This window comes from Lonchura striata, chromosome Z (assembly GCF_050655825.1).
Source record: "Lonchura striata isolate lonStrDom1 chromosome Z, ASM5065582v1, whole genome shotgun sequence".
NCBI lineage: Eukaryota > Metazoa > Chordata > Aves > Passeriformes > Estrildidae > Lonchura > Lonchura striata.
The window spans coordinates 46,301,295-46,317,719 of record NC_140740.1 but is presented as its reverse complement, the minus strand read 5'-3'; the positions used below and the strand labels follow the sequence as shown (position 1 = coordinate 46,317,719).

Here is a 16,425-nt window from a genome sequence, read left to right as displayed (position 1 = left end):
GCCTGTCTTCCTAATGATAATGGAATTTAAAAGATCTACAAAGGGTTGTTTCAGCTAAATGTCATGTCCACCACTATTTGAAAAGAGGATAATGAGCTGAAAGTGTTTCTGTGCCTACCTGCAGTGTTAATTGAAAGCTGTGAAGGCACATAGATAGAACCAGGCTCAGGGGACCTTTCTTAGAGAAATTTTATGTGAACCATCTCTCCTGTATCTGAATGTGTTGTCTAAGCTGTCCTTATTAAGCTGAAAGGCTTCAGTGATAGTGAAAAGCCTTCCTAATGCTTTCACTTGTGTTAATTCTATTGGCAGCTTAGAAACCGAATTGAAGCCCCAGAAATTCCCATTCCTATGTTTCACTGTTTCTTTCTCTAGTCTCTGTTTTTCTGTATGTCCTGGGGGGACATATTTACAGGACTCTATACATGCTATGCTCAGGTCAAAACTTAAAACTGAGAGGGTACCTTAAGAGAAAAGATGCACATTTTTCATTTGCTTTTTAAGATCACTTGTTGCTCTTCTGCTTTTTCGTTCCAAGCTCCTTATATGAGTGAGACTCATCAGGAGAGGAAATTGTCAGAAGTGATAGATTGGTAGTGAGGTGGCTCTTCACACTTACTGGGGACATGTGGCATAGTTGGAACATCAGCTCTCTTTGTGAGTTACAGTGGTTTGGATGATAATAGGAGAGGGTAAGTTCCTGAGACAGTTACTGAGGGAAGAGCATGAAGACATTCACAAGCTGATTCTGGAAAAACAATTTGCTGGGAAAGGGAGAAAATGGGACAAAGATGCAGGCCTGTATACTGACACCAACATTTAAAAATTCTGATGAATAGTCTGGCATGTGAGACTGGTTATTTATGTCACTTTCTTCTTCATTTAAAATGCTTGCAGGAAGGGACCGTATTTCAGGACTGTAATACAGTGCTGGAACTGCAGCTGCTGACCATCTTTTTTTCCCCTGCAGTTTATTTTGGGGTGTAATATTGGTCCTCACTGCTTTCTGGTACATGCTCTGTAATGTGTTTGGTAGAACTGCCTACATGAAGATGCTTTTTTTTCAGGGAACAGAACCCTGGAGGAGGACCCAATTCTCCTGCTCTTGTGTTTAGCAGCTTCAGTTCTCTGGATCTCAGTTTTCCCAAGTACAAAAGAGGGGAAATGATTCAGACTTTTCCTGAAAAAACACTGTGGAAGATTAAAAGGAAGGTAGAAAAGCTGGGACACAGGGGAAAAAAAACGTAGCATCGCTGCAGGGAACAGGAATGAAGCCAGCTGTTCAGTGTGGTGATAGCGGCATGAAGGCAAACAAAAGTTCAGGGAGATTAAAATTCAGGCAGAAAACTGTAAAGTCTTCTTAAATCAGTAGCATGTTGCCTGGAACATGGTATGTGTTTCTCCTCAACCATCCTAAAAACAGTATTTTAGAATCAGGAAAAGTTTGAGCATCTCTAACAAGAAAGAAAGAAATGGTGAAAATACTGAGATTGTTTCTTCTTGAAGCAGCACATTGGAGGCATGCTGTGAGGAAGAAAGCAATCAAAGAGGTAGGAAAGAAGGTAAAAGTTTAGTAGATATTTGAACTGCTTCAAAACTCAAGGCATTAAGGACTTAGTGAGTCTGATTGGTGCTGTCCCCAGAGCTGAGTCAGTGGGATGAGGGGCAAGAGGCTAGTTGCAAATCCATCCCTACAGCTTGTGTATCCACTGGTACAAGACTCAGGTTACTGGATGCAGGGATCTATACCAAAGTAGAAAAAAACAGTGTGAGAAGGAATAGACATTCTTTTTTCATCACCTCTGGCAGACCTCTAAATACTAGGTCTGAAAAGGGAACTTTTCCAAGTGCCAGGCCATCCCAGGGCATGCACTTTGTCTGGGATGAGGGCAAGTCTTTAGTATGAACACAGTAACAGTTAGGGCTGATGCTCTCATTTCTTATAATAGTTCCTTACTTCAATAGCTCTTACTTTGCTTACTTCTTCCACTCTCTCAGTTTTTGGTGGAGGATGGCTGCACAGGCAGCAGGATGATGCCAGCAGGGAAGCTTGCAAATAGGCTCTCAAGACAGAGGAATGGACAGATTGGTAGAGAGATGACTCTTTACATTGACCAGGGATGTGTGACATAATTGAAACACTGTCTCTCTCCCTGAATTGTAGTAGTTTGAATGATAATGGAAGAAGAGTTAGTTCTTGTGAAAATTAACTGAGCACAGAGCATGAAGACATTAACAGACTAATTCTGGAAAAACAGTTAATGTACAGAAGGACATGTCAGAGCCACACACACACAAGGTGAAAAAATGGCAGAAGAGCAAAACTCCCCTGATGGCCTAGAAAGACATTTTGTGGACTGTTCTGTGGCATTTAGCATGATAGACAGCATCTGAGCACCTCACAAAGTCCTTGTTCATCTCTGCAGCCCTGCTGCTAGGTGAAGGGCTGTATAAGAAATGCCAGAAAGTACAAGATGCCCCATGTCTTTTCAAAATACCTTCTCTGTCTCATGATCTTGTGACATCAAGCGCAGGTAAGGGCTTGAGACAGACAGACTAAGGCCAGAAATTCATTTGGGGTTTTCAGTGTAGGATACCTATTGCCTGAGTCTTTCCCACTCCCCCACTTCTGATTCACATATTTTCACCTGCAGCAAGTACAACTCCCACTCAATTTTGGCAGCATTTGTGAGCACCCATCATATCACACCTCAGGGCTCTGATCCAGTGTTCCAGCAAAGTAGGGAGACCTTATTAGTGACCCTTTGTGGGAAATCTGTTTTTAGAGACTTGGCACATTTCTTTTAAGAGCATACAAGTCCCAATTCTCTAGGATAGCTCCACATTGTGTAATCACAAAATCATCTTTCTGTCTCTGCACTGTGCTCCCCTTTTCCCTACATCACTTGCAGCTTCTGCAAGAAATCACAGACTTGGACTTCTGTTCTTTCATTGTATAATCCTGATTCATCTCCAGCATAGGTCCATGCAGCACTACCAAAGGAAAGGGTCTACATGGATATGTCATTACAGGCTCTGTTGTAGTACATAGGCTGCATGGGCTCAAATTAGGCTGCAATAGCTGTATTTGAGAACTTGGAAAATGATCCCTGCTATTTTCTTCGAATGTAAGTTCTCTGCAGCTTTAAAACAGAAAAATGTACTATAAGAAAACCCCAATATGGGGTCACAGCATCACCAGCATGTTTCTGGGCTCTGTGTGAGAGCACTGCTGTATGGCCAGCAGCCTTAGCTGTATTCAGATCGCAGTCAGGTTCCTAAATCTGTTCATTGCCAGAAGGCTTCTGGAGTTTCACTCAAAGGTAGCCTGGGATCACCTAGAGAAGTTAACAGCAATGGTCAGATGTTATGCTTCAGGTCTGTGAGCCTTGGCAGAGCACTGCCTAGGAGGGTGCATTATATGACTCATGTCTGACAGCTGTGTCTTCCAGCACTTTTAACTTTTTGCTATCCCTGTTGTGTCTCTTCATTCTTTTCCTGGATCTATTCTTCTAGGAACATGATTCTGCTGTTCTTCTTTCCCCTCCTGGCTATCTGGTTATCCATCCAGTCTCTTTCTTCCATCACCTTCTCCAGACAGCTCTAGTCCTACTGCCAAATCCTGCTTTTCCTCCCTGCTCACCCCCTGCCAGTCCCCCTGTCCTCATCAGCCTCAGCCTCAGGCTGTACCTGCAGAGAAGGACATCACTTGGAGAGGAGAGTTCAGGTGACCAAATGTATTCCCAGAACCCCACCTCAACAAAAGAAAAAAAAAAAAAAGTTGGGATTTTTTTAGAACTATATACAAGTATGGAATTTCCAATTAGGTTAAGGGAAATGTCCAAGTGCAAAATTTCACTCCAAAGAGTAGACATTTAGCATCTGAAAATACACTCTCTAAATCCAAAGATTTGAGCAGTCACACTTAAAAAGCAAAGCAGGCAAACCCCAGCCATAGCTCATAGCAGTCTGCCTTACAGCAAAGCCTTTGGGAGAGCCAGCACAGGGCCTTGGGGTTAGTCCATGTATCAGCAGCAGAAAGAGCAGCAGCCCAGAGGGACCTGAATAAAGACCAAGAGTTTGTGCATGTGCCTGAGCCTGTCCCAGGGAGCACTGATGGTGTATTTATCTTTTAATCTCCATTCCCAGCTCAAACAGGGATCTGGTTGGGATTTTTGTGCATGCACAAATGAGCTCACTCGACCTCCTGTTCCCACATCATGAAGTGCATCCTCCCATGCTCCACAATCTGCTGCAGCTCCTCAAATGGTGTCAAGGGACAGGTGGCTTGATTTCAGCTGATAAAGAGGCTGCCTTGAAAGTAGCAAGGTGGAAGCTGTCTGGCCTGGTATCTCTTTCTGATGCTGTCAACTGGAGGGGAAGGAGACAAGATGGAGCTGGATGGACACCAGATCCATTCCAGGGAGCATGCAAGGGAAACAAATTCCTTTAAAAAGCTCTTCTGTTGCTGTTGTTAAATAGTGTCTGCTTGTCTTTATTTCAGAGACCTTCTGCTAAGTGCAGATTACCTCAATACACTCTGATTTTCACTCAGCCTGCTGTCTACATTAAAGATGTAGCTAAAATATCTTCAGACCATCTCAAGGGATGGCTGGTGATGTGGCTGACTTTTCATGTGCTGCTGAATTTTAAACTCAGTGTGGTAAACTGCTAACCAGCCTTGTCACTTGCCATCCACTGTATCAGGCAGCACTGCAGCTGTTGGACACCTTGCTGAGCCCAGCCCCTGTGTGCAGCACAGGGCTGGCAGGCTCTCCAGGACCTTTGAAGTACACTAACTGCAACCCTGCAGTAACCAAGGGAATTGGGAGCAAGATCACTAAATACTGGGAATGATAAAAGCCACCACTTCTGGTAATAAAGATGGATTTTTTTCTTCAGGAACCTCAATTTTGCATTTTTTCCAGCACTGGGAGGGGAGGAAATATCCCTGCCCTTTGGAGACAGAATAATTTGTAAGATGTTTTTATAAAAACCAGTGATTTCCCTTTAAGTCAGCTTCTGTGCCTTTGTCTCGGCTTCCCTGATTAGTCACATAATGAGGATATTTCTGATACAAATGTGTCAGGGGAGAAGGGAGCCAAACATTGCTTTATCAGAAGAGAATCTGTATCCCTCCAGATGCTAATTAGTCACGGCGATACAGGAGTGTGGGGCAGGGGCAAGGCAAACTCTTATTTTAGAAGCCAAAATGATTTGTGCCCTCAGAATTTTTCAGGCAGGGCTGGAAAGCCATGCCAAGGTAGCAGCACTATGAGATGTCTCCAGGCTTTTACATCCCTGCCTCTCAGATGTGTTTGCTGTGCTGCTGTACCTGCTGCTGTTTGCAGGGTTATTTCCGTCACAAGCTTGGCTAAACAGAAACTCTCTCCTTATAAATATGGAAATCCGGTGGTTGAGCTTTCTGTCTCCTAGGATAAGTTGAAAGTGTGGTGCTAGAGAGAAAAGGGCTGCTGAACTCTTAGCTTGGTGGTTTTGTTTTCTCCACTAGTGCAGAGAAAATGGCAATTTTTTATTGCTGGGATCCACCTTTGCAGTATGGACAAGTAAACTCTCAGGACTTCATCCTGGAAAAGCTCTGGGCCCAGCAAAAGCATGGGCTGTGTCAGTCTCTGCTCTGTCCAGGCCAAGCTAGTGTCCACCACTGTGATCCCCACCTGTCTTCAGTGTGGCAGATGTGCTTGGTGCATGAGCCCTGCGCAGCTGCACATCTCTGGGGCTGTGTTGGAAGACTGTGATTTGTTACAGAGCTTTAAATGCCAGTGGGCATCCATTATGGTTCCTGATAAATCTTTTTAATCATAGAACATTCTGAGTTGGTAGGGACTCATAAGGTCTATAGAGTTCAACTCCTGGATTTGCTTAAGACAATCCCAGAAGTTACACCATGTGCCTGAGAGCATTGTCCACATGCTTCTTGAACTCTCACAGGCTTGGTGCCATAATTGCTTCCCTGGAGAACCTCTGTTCAGAGAGGTGGGGCCCCACAGTGCATCTTGGGGGCTTTGTTAGTATCCTGCTTACAACCTGTCTCCTTTCCTGGGCTGAGATCACAGTCAGAGAGCCTGCAGCACCCTTGCTCTCTGGAAGAAGGGAGATTTACTAGGTGCACAAGACAGGCAGAATGAAAAATTATTCGTGGAGAAGGAGTGAACAGAAGAAGCAATTGAACAGCTCAGAAAAGGATCTGAGGGATTAGATTAAAGGTGCCAGGGGTATTCCAGAAGCAAAAAGCAAGACCTCATTCATCACACTTGTACAGAAGCTGAACATGTAAAAATCAGCTGCTTACAAAACCAAAACTCAAACCAACTGGAAAAGAACAGATGACCCCAGATTTATGCTTGTAATAGCTGTGATACTGAACCACTGATTACAGCCCTTGGTCTATGAAAGGTGTGGATGTGGAGCCATCCCAGCTTTTCCGACTATTGTTCTTAACAGCCAGAGACTGTAAAAGCTCCATAACATCGTGTTTGCCATGCTGGATCCAATCAATGGCCTGTGGCAGCAATTATGCAGTCTCCAGGACATTGGTGGGAACTAACGTCACAGCAACAGGGCTCTCCTAGTGTCATTTGTATTGCACCAGGTCTTTCTTTGTCAGAATATGTCACTTCTAGAGTATTTGCTAAAACAAACCAAAATTTCTATTGTTTCACTCAGCCAGAGTTTGATTTTGTCTTTCTTGTACAGCTGGAGCAGCCTACCTGTGCATGGTGGGGATCCATAAACCACTCTGTATATGCTGACAATCATGGCATTTCAGTAGTGATGGCTCTACTTGTCTTGCACTTCCTCAGCTGGTTTCTCTAGGTGTTAGAGTTGTCCATGGGAAGGAAGCACAGTTCCCTAGAGTTGTCCATGGGAAAGAAGCACAGTTCCCCTCCACTATGCAGGAGAGACTGTGAAAATCTTCATTTAAGGTGGAAAACAGCTCTCTTTGAAATCAGGCTGTTCCTCTTGGTGGGGCTCTGTTAAAGACTTGAAGAAGTAAAGATAGGACACAGACCTGAAATAAGCTGTCAACAATAACTGATGGGCACGAATTCAGTCACTACAAGGGACTGCCATGGTCCCTTGCAGACTGCACTGGGGCTGTGCAATTCTCTGTAGGATTCTACTGCTACATAACAGCCAAGGGCCTGGGCTCCTGTTCTCCAAATACACTGTGACCTTGGCTATGACATGTTGCTCAATTTTTTAATCATTTGAAGGGTATCTCCCCTCAAGAGTTGAGGCTTAAAGAGCAGTTGTGAAGTTGTATAGCGTTTTTTATGAACCTGGTTTGGCCAGATGCCAGTTGCTAAACTGACTCTTACAATAACTACCAAGGAATCTGTGATGCCTTTGCACCTTGAATATTCACGTTGCACCTCAGAGCTGTGGCTGTGTAATCAGAGGCACAAAAGGAGAGGCGTGATACCTTCACATATATATCCTTTACAAGGAAGGAATTTTGATACTGAATCATCCTGAAAACAGTTAATAGCTGGTTTTAAATAGCTATTGCATGCCACTTGCTAAGTGCTGCAGGCAGTGAGGAGTGCAGTGTGGCATTTCTCTAATTTGCAATGTTAATGATCCAATTTAAGTCATGTAAAGCTAGCACAAGATACCAAACTTATAAATGCATGTGTTAATAGAGATGGCTTATATGTGTGAAAGAGCCTGGAGGGAAATACGGTGTTAAATATACTCTATCATGATTGAAAGGAAAGGGCCAGGGGCTGCTTGTGCTGCTGGTTTCTCAGAGGGAAATGTAACAGAAATCATGTAATTGCTCACATTTTTCTTATTTGTCCCTCAAATGTTTTCCCGAAATATTTGGTCTAGTTACTGCATTGGTGCTTCCTCTGCTACTGTAGACTCCCAGGATTAGTCATACACCATCATCTAAAAAAAAAAGTTTCTTCCCTATGCAGCAAATGTCATTTTTGATTAGGAAAACAGATCACTGAAGCATCTTGATCCCTTTCCACAGCTTATGCCTTTCTGTTTGCTACATTTTGTTCAGCCTCCATGTGTCAGTCGGGCAGACCCTTTGTGGCCAGGGTTCCACGGGAGCATTTCAGCACTGCCACCACAGCACCCACAGGGAGACTGACACTTCTCTTCTGCCCCCATTTGAAGCAGAGCAATGGTCTGAACTCCTGGCTACTTGTCAGTGCGTTGAGCTACCCAAACTGCAGGTGTACACAGCAAAAAGTAATTTTAGTGACATGCTGGTTCAGTTTAATTAATAAGACTAAAGGTTTTAATCTTGCTGCAATATTAATACTGCTGGCTTCTCAGTTGCTGAAATAAAATGGTTTCAAACACCAATTTGTCTTATAATTATAAACTAATCAGGTTCAAAATCTGGATCTTGTAGTGGATATTGGAGGCCTAATTTTTTAAACAAGATCTGTTTCTCTTCTGTTGCTCAGAAGAGAAAAAACAGCAATGTTGTAAGTGGTGCATTGGCAGAGCTAGTAGAAAGTCAATAAACAGTTGTTGTTTATTGCTTTGTTGAAATGGAGTCAGTAGCTATCAGAATGTTTTTCAGTACATCAGTCACTGTGTCTCCAAAATGTCATTTATTTTGACTTTGGTACAGGGATGGTGGAGATACTGAGATGAACAGATACTGCTCTGGATCTGGCAGAGTGCACATGTTGATGAAAAGTGACAATCATGTCATCCCAGGAGCCTTCTGCACTGGACCCCATGTGATTCTGGAGTTCCTTCAACATGTGAGACTTAGGAAGAAGACTGTTTTCTTCAGCTCTCCTAGAGAGAAGATGGAGGTCAGCCATAGTCCTTGGCAGTGGGTAGGGGAACTTGGAGAACATCTCTTCCAGGGTTGACTGGTGTTCTGACCATGTCTGGTATAGAAGGAAGTACTTCTTCTGTTAAGAAAGATGGGGAAAGGGACCTAAAAAGAACAGGGATCTTCACAGTTTGCACCAGATGAGGATCAGTAAGCCTAAAAACCAGATCAGCTCTGTTGACTTTCTCTGTGACATTAGTTTCTAACCTGGGTTTGCAGCAACAATGCCACAACTTCATCAGGCAAATGCATATCTCCTTAGCCTTACCTCTTCATTTTTCTATGATACTTCCTTGTAATCCTACTGCAATTTAAGATAATAATTTCTTATTCTCGTGATAAGAAACATGAAAAAAAGTACTCCTCTTTTTCTCCCTGGTGGCCCTTGCTGTAACTGGAAGACAGCTGTTATATCCTTCGTTAGTCTTGCCCTTTCTTTTCTGAGCAATCCCATTCTTCTAGTGTTGTGGGGTGGTTGTAGCTTATAGCTTTTATCCATAGGACTGATGTGGGAATTACATATCCCTTGAAAAAATGGGCTCCAGAACTGAAGCCCATTAAATGATCTGAAGCCCACTGAAGAAATCAGTTAAGCTGAGGCCTGAGGCAGAAATCATGAGAGAGTTTTTTGTGAGGCTTTCTGGTTCCATTCCTGCTGTACATCACCCCGTGACTCTTTCCTTTCTCTTGGCAAATGTGCTATTATTACTGACCATGTTTGTCTATACACTGGGCTTGGATTCATCCCCTATATAAATCTGATCCCCTGTAAATCTGAGGCTTTCCTATATGCTGTTTCTTGTGTAGACATCAAACTGCACATCTTGATTTTCAGTGTTTTTGTTCCTGGTGGGATTTTTCGCACTTTATGTTCATAGATACTTTATGTCTATGTTGTAGTGATATGTAGAGGCTACAGTGGTCTGCTGTCCAACACAGTGTGAGATTTTACATATCTACCTGTGCATGTCAGAGTCCCCTTCACAGGAGCTTTCTATAGCCAGATTTCTCAGGAATACCTGGCATGGTAGAGCTTGAGGCAGAGTGCCAACAAGACAGCACTTTCTGTTGCACAGGGCACAGATTGAAGGTATAAATATTTATTAGCAGCACAATGTTCTAGCCCAAGAGTCTGAGTAACAACACAGAAACTTCTCATTGACCCTAATGTCCCCCCTGTATTCATGGTGTGTAGTTCCTCTCACTTGTTTTTGTGCTCACTAAGTCAGTCCCCCATGAACAGAATATCTATCCATTTTTCAGATTCAATGTTTGATGTAGGAAAGAAACAAAACATTTGGACTTGTCCTTCCCTGTTAGCATTTGTGTGCAGTATGCAATCCACATGGGCAGCTCCAGAAAGCAGATGTCTGCTGAGCTGCAAGCACTCACTGTAAGTTGTCATACATGTGTTTGTGTTGAGAATTCCAGCATCTTTTAAGTAGGACAGAAGACAGCAAGTACTTCATTGATGGGTACTGCAGAGAGACAAGTCAGCTGGATGATTTTCTTGATCAGTTGGCTCATACTGATACAATTGATGGTGATCAGATAAAAGCCTGTGAACTATGGAGAGAAGTGATGGTCAAGCCCTGTATATTGTGTCTTTCCTTGAGATTAGAGGATGAGGGAAATTTTGCCCCCCCTGCTTTTATCCAAAAAAAGCAGCAGAGCTGCATTGGTGATCAATTTCCCACAGACAGCAAAGTGGAGAACATTTTCATAAGAGCTGTAAAATATGACTGATTTTGAGGATGGGAAGGAGGGGCAGATAAAGACTTCAAGTTACACATATGTTTTCAAGGTTCAGCTGAAGACCAAAGAAATTGTGTGTGCCCATTCTCTTCCACATACACTGGGGTCCCTGAGGATTTGCAGAGTGGAAAATGGGGCCTTATTACGCTTGCAAGGCATCAGAAGTGTTGACTGTGAAGGAAGGCATAGAAAGCTGTGTTTTCCCAGGTGCTATCAGGGTAAGTTTGTACCAAGCACTCAGTTCCATCATTTGGGGCTATTCCCCACCCCATACTCAGTGTGGGTTATTGGGAGTGGTACATAATAAAAGGCTATTGAGCTGATGCCTTCTTAAGTACTGCAAAATGGAAAGTGATTTAAAAGAGAAAAAAATAAAAAAGCCTGCTAAATATGCCATCTTCCTTAAACCCCAGATTTCAGCTTAAAATGTTTTCACCTTCTCTCTGTGCTCCTGCATACTGCTGATTCACAGCACTCCTGCTCCACAAAGGTTTGGTGGAACTAATTTCTGATGTTCAGAAATGGCACATGGTACACTCACGGTGGGACATGGCTGTTCCTAGCAGGAGGGCAGTTTTCAAGATCCTTTGTGTCGAGCCTATAGAAACAAACAATCTAGTAAGAAAACTCCCCACTGTTCAAATGCTGTGATTGTGCATGCCCAATTAAGATGGGAGCATGTGGGGAGAAAACTTTGATTAAACTCTGGCCCCAGCCAAATGTTCATGCAGTGCACTGATTGAATGTATATTTTCCTTAGGAATGAAGACATACAGAAGCCTTAGGAACAACAAAAAAAATGCCTTAGATATATTAAATATCTTTAGCCATCTACAGCCCTTGCAGGCACTTCTCAGCACTTGCCTTTTGTTTGGGAGCATTGTGTCGTCCTCAGTGAGCAAAAGGAAGTTACATCATTTGTCCTGGGAACAGTCACACCATGTAACTGAGATTTTGATGCTGGGGGAAGAGCTGAGTGTATTGGTGCAGGGAGGCTTGTGAAAAAGAAAAAAAATTGCCAAGTAAGTTCCAATAGCAAAAGCCTGTGTTGAATGTCAGTGTGCTGTTGGGCATTCACAAGCAAAAGGCTAATCAGTCAAGTAAACATTTCTCTGGACAGTTGAGCTGTAGAGATAGATCTGCATCCATTCAGTATGCACAGAAGCACAGTGTGTGTGTGCAGAGGCAGTTCCAGGCAAGCTGGCGTGGGAATGCTGCTGTTTTCACAGTGGGCATTGTTACTATGGAGTCCTGTGAGTTGCCATAGAATGTCTGTGAATTGATGGATGGGAATTATGATAGTGTCTTGCCACTCCTGGGCCAGGGATAGATAGCTATTGCAACTGGGGACACTGTCCCTGGCCCAGCTGGCTTTCCTCTCAAATCCATTTTACTCTCTGGGGGGAGTGGGCCTGGCCCATGCATGCAGTGGTGGTCACCCACACTGATGGTGTTTGTGATCCCTCTGTTCAAGCTGTGGATCTCTCGTGCAGCCGTAATGTGCTGCTGGGGCTGAAAAGCATCATGCCAAACCTTTGGGAAGAATTCCTAGGGCTGACTCTGCTACCATGTTCTGCATCATTTCTACCTCCAGTGTCAGAAGCTCTACCAGCTGCCAGGCCTTCTCTCTAGACTATGGAGAAAAGGAAACACTTCTCCAAGGACAGATTCATGCCCTTTTAAGATGAGTGTCTTCAACAGAATAGGAATAATCACTCTTTGAAAATCATCTTAGTTTTCTCTGGAGGCCTAGGAAGTCTTTTCTGTGTGTTTGGTCTAGAGCCCATTTTTGAGATTTCTTCAGCTGAGTCCATTGGTCCAGGGTCAGAGTTCAAATCTTCAAAGGCACCTCAGAACATTTCTCCTCTTCCCCTATTGATGCAAGTGGATGTCTCATGTCAAGGTCAAGTTGCCTACAAAGGTAAAGCTACTGTCAGCACATCAGCTTGCCACAAAAGGAAAGAGCTGGCTTGGATGGAGAGTTTTAGCATGATTTTAACAATGTGAACCTGGGCCTGCCAGGAATGGCCAGACCCCTTCTCTGCCATGTGGACTTCTGGCTTTGAACTCGGTGTACTCTCTGCTGGACTGCACCAGCACAGGAGACAGTATAATCACACTATGTCAGTTTCCATAATATGTCTACTTCTGTGCCTTCCTGCAGCCAGCAGACTGGGGCTCCAAGGACTTCCTTATTGTGTTCAGTAGCAACTAGGAAGCATGCAGGTCTTGGAGTCATGTTCCTTAGAAATGGCTGTATCCTGCCTTTTCCCAGATTGGCAGAGGAAAGGTACTCATCCAGGAAGCCTGAACTCAAATGTTTCCACTAGCACCATTTGGACATCCCTCTTGGAGAGATTCTAGCATGTCTGACAGACACACGTCCTTTGTGTTATCTAGCTGTTCCCATGTGTAGAAGCTTGAAGATAAGGGAGTTTATGTGAATGTCTCAAACACTGCTGTCTGGATGGCTTTGGAGCAAACCAAGGATTGTTGGTAATAACAGCCAACAGCCAAGTTAGTAATAGAACACTGAATAGAATAGGGCTGGAGAAGGGTCCACATGGAGATAGAGCAGCACTTTTCTGGGACAAACATCATTATCCTGGCTCCTGAATATTAGCAAACACAACACAGCACAAGTGTAGGAATGAGGTCAAGAAGCAGGCATGTAGGAGGATATGGGGACCACCAAATACCCTGAAGCCTCCAACCGATTTTCATAGTAGCTAAATTACACAGAAAGGGGGAAGTTTACCTCCAGGGAAACTCATCTAGAAAAAGGTACCCATACAAAGCCCAGATATGTGTGTACCCCAGGACCCTGCACACCCCATCATCTGCATCAGGGATGGAGCCAGGACTGCTGATTCTCTCTTTCTTCATTTCTTTCTACCCCTCTTTAATTCATCTTTTTCTGCCTTCCCTTTCACCTCCCTCCTTTATCCTAAACCCACTGCTGTGTGCTTAATAGGAGGCTAAGAACTAATGTACCAATTTCCATGACAAATGTGTAATTTAGTAACAGAACTGTGTGAGATTTTTGTGGACCCTCTGACTTTTGACATTCCTTTTGTCCACAAGCATCTGTAAATCTTGGGTGCTCCTTTCCTCTGAAGGGTGAGAGGCCACACCCTGATGATTCTTTCCTACAGCTTGGATTCTGATGTCTTCCATTCATCTGGCATGTTTGAGACCAGATTCATGTTCCAAGGATACCACATGAACTGATCTATGATTTATACCTAAATGTTCTCCTGGAGACTGGTTTTTTGGTTTGCAACTGCTCTTATCTTTTTACCTAGTCACTAAACTGCTACATTAGAGGAAAACTGCAGCAGTGGCTGTATAAGAGAAAAGCAGAAGAAATTGTCTTTTGTTCAGCATTGACCTTGAATGTGAGGTCTTGTACGCACCATCCGTTTTAAGTACTGTTGAAGTCGATGGGGTAGTGCAAAGGAGCAAGATTTTCATAAAAATATTATAACCCTACATATGTTATTTAACCAGTTTCCACCAAGCTAGAGCCTAATTCAAAAATTACATTCTATCTCCTAAACACAGTATATTAAAAAGAGCTAATGTGCACTGAGTGACTCAACAAGTGATTTTTTTTTTTTTTACTGGGAGTCAAGGGTGATGTTACCTTGCTTTGAAACTCAGTGACTCTGCTTTGTGCCTGTGCCAAATCAAAAGTTGCATTTTACATGAAATTGTGTACAAAATAAAAACTCCAGAAACTGAGAGAGAGAGACAATATCCGTTCAATAGTTTGGAATAGTATTCTAGTGTTTAATTTATGATGCCATGTTTCATTTCTCACAAGTGATGGTTTATTCATGTATTGGACCTAATGGTGAATATTTGCTTTGCCTGTGCAGCTCTACCTATATACACCCAAATTTATATACATGTATATCTATGTGCACGTTCAATTTAATTTCTATATTCTAGGTGGGAGTAAGAACATGTTTGAAAACTAGTTTTTATTTTCACTATGGTGCTAAGTGGAGGGAGTTCCAACAGGTTTGCAGTTTGTTGTGTAAGGACTTCAGTTTTTTTTATCAGTAGTAGAACTGTCTGAGTTGGTAGTTTGTTTCTCTCTTAAGTTCTTTGATGTGCTGTACCATAGAGTTCAATACATGTTGTCTGCCAGTAGGCAGGAGCAGAATGTGTTTGGGGAGATTGGTTTTTCAGGGAGGAAATTTTAGTGACAGTGAAAGGGATGGTGCTGACAGATGTTTCTTGTCATAGGAAATAGGTCCTGAAATAGGTCCCAAGAGGGAGCAGAAACTGAATTCTCCTACCTGTGTAGTCTGCAGTCCTTCCAAGCTGGACTTCCAGACAGACGTGGTTTCAAACTTTAGTTTTAAGTTTGAAGTTGAGTGGTCTACTTGGAATTCATTGGAAACTGTAAATATATTTTATAAAACACCCCAAGGAGTCATCATGTGAAAATTATTTGGGACTACTTCCAGCCCAGGCTGAATTTGAACTAGTGACCCACCATCTACATTATATTCCCAGTATCATCCATAATATAAGCCTGATGTTGAAATTTGGCATTTCCAGAGGTACTTTTAACATAATAAATGTGCTTCCAAAGTTCTGTGTTTTGCCCCTGGGTACCAGTGTTCAAAACACTGGCATATTCTTTGCTCCCTGTGAATGTGAAGGCAGTGTGGTCGCCTAATAGCCACTTAGAGAAGAAACTGCAGAACTCTCAGCTAAACCATTCTGTTTTGTTTCTGTTCTTTCTTAACAGGATCCAGCAGCTGCAGCTATTTCGGACAGAGATTGTGATACGAGAGAGGGAGAGACTGTAGCCATGAACTATAAGCCATCTCCACTTCAAGTGAAATTAGGTGAGTCTGTGCTGATGGAGAGTGAAAAGGCTGAATCCAAGGCTGAAAGACAGGATCATATGCAGATCTCTGTGAGTGTGGCTGAGCATGCCATCAAGGCTCAAGCACCTCACAGGGCTGTTTTATCACTGTGATTCTGCTGCTGTGATTCAGGGAACTGACCTACAAACATGTAAAGCCCCTGTATCCATGGATGTGGTAAAGAAAGAAAGCAGTGCCTTAAAAGCAAGGCATAGTTCTTTTAAGCCTACAGGTTTTTTATTAAGCTGAGATCAAAGCTTGGCCAGATAAAGAATGAAGATAATATAGAGGGACTGTAAAAGGAAGACGGGATAGTTGCAACAAAAAGAGAAAGGATCAGGAAGTTGAGACACTACCAGAAAAAGAGCTGCATTACTGTGAGATGAAGGACTTTTAAGTCCGTAAAGATTCCCACACAAATATTCATGCTATTTTTGAGCAATGTTTTTTAATTCTGGAAGCAGAATCATCCTGTTACCACAAGACACTGCTTCCTTTCAAGGCTAACACTTACAAGAGCAATCCACACATGCCCATCGTGCCTCCAAAACCTGGGCAGCTATTTAGCCACACAGCTTCAAGAACCTCATGACAGACAAACCAAAGGAACACTGGGCTTTTTGCTTAAAAAATAGTAATCTAAATGTGGAAAATTTCCCAGTTGGAGCAGGAAGGAGTTCCCTGGCTGTCCTTCACATCAGAACAAGTGACATTGAGAGGATGCTGCTGATTGAGGGTGGTTATGCAAGCCGTGAATACTCAGAAACAGTGGCTGCTTTTCAGGAAAAGGCAGGGAGCAGCAGTGTGTGTTAATGACAGCACAATTCATAGTTTGGTAAAAGATTATTACTGTCAGCATGCCATATGCCACCAGGATCCTTTTTCACTGCCAAGAGAATTCTTTAGTATTACTAGACAGATAATTACTACTGCAGTAGTTGTTTTGGATAA

The 16,425-nt window shown here is 43.0% G+C and overlaps 1 protein-coding gene across 5 annotated transcripts in view; it reads left to right on the top strand.

Annotated features, from left to right (window-relative positions):
- The window catches only part of FAM219A (family with sequence similarity 219 member A), a 92,492-nt gene that overhangs the window by 38,623 nt on the left and 37,444 nt on the right, over positions 1–16,425 (top strand). For 3 of the 5 annotated variants that reach the window (XM_021554670.3, XM_021554668.2, XM_021554671.3), the window contains exon 2: positions 15,354–15,453. In XM_021554670.3, coding sequence (XP_021410345.1) covers positions 15,354–15,453 — 100 coding nt within the window. Of the gene's footprint in view, positions 1–8,620; positions 8,811–15,353; positions 15,454–16,425 lie in introns of those variants that run through there. The other 2 variants (XM_085567021.1, XM_085567020.1) reach the window with 1 other exon arrangement.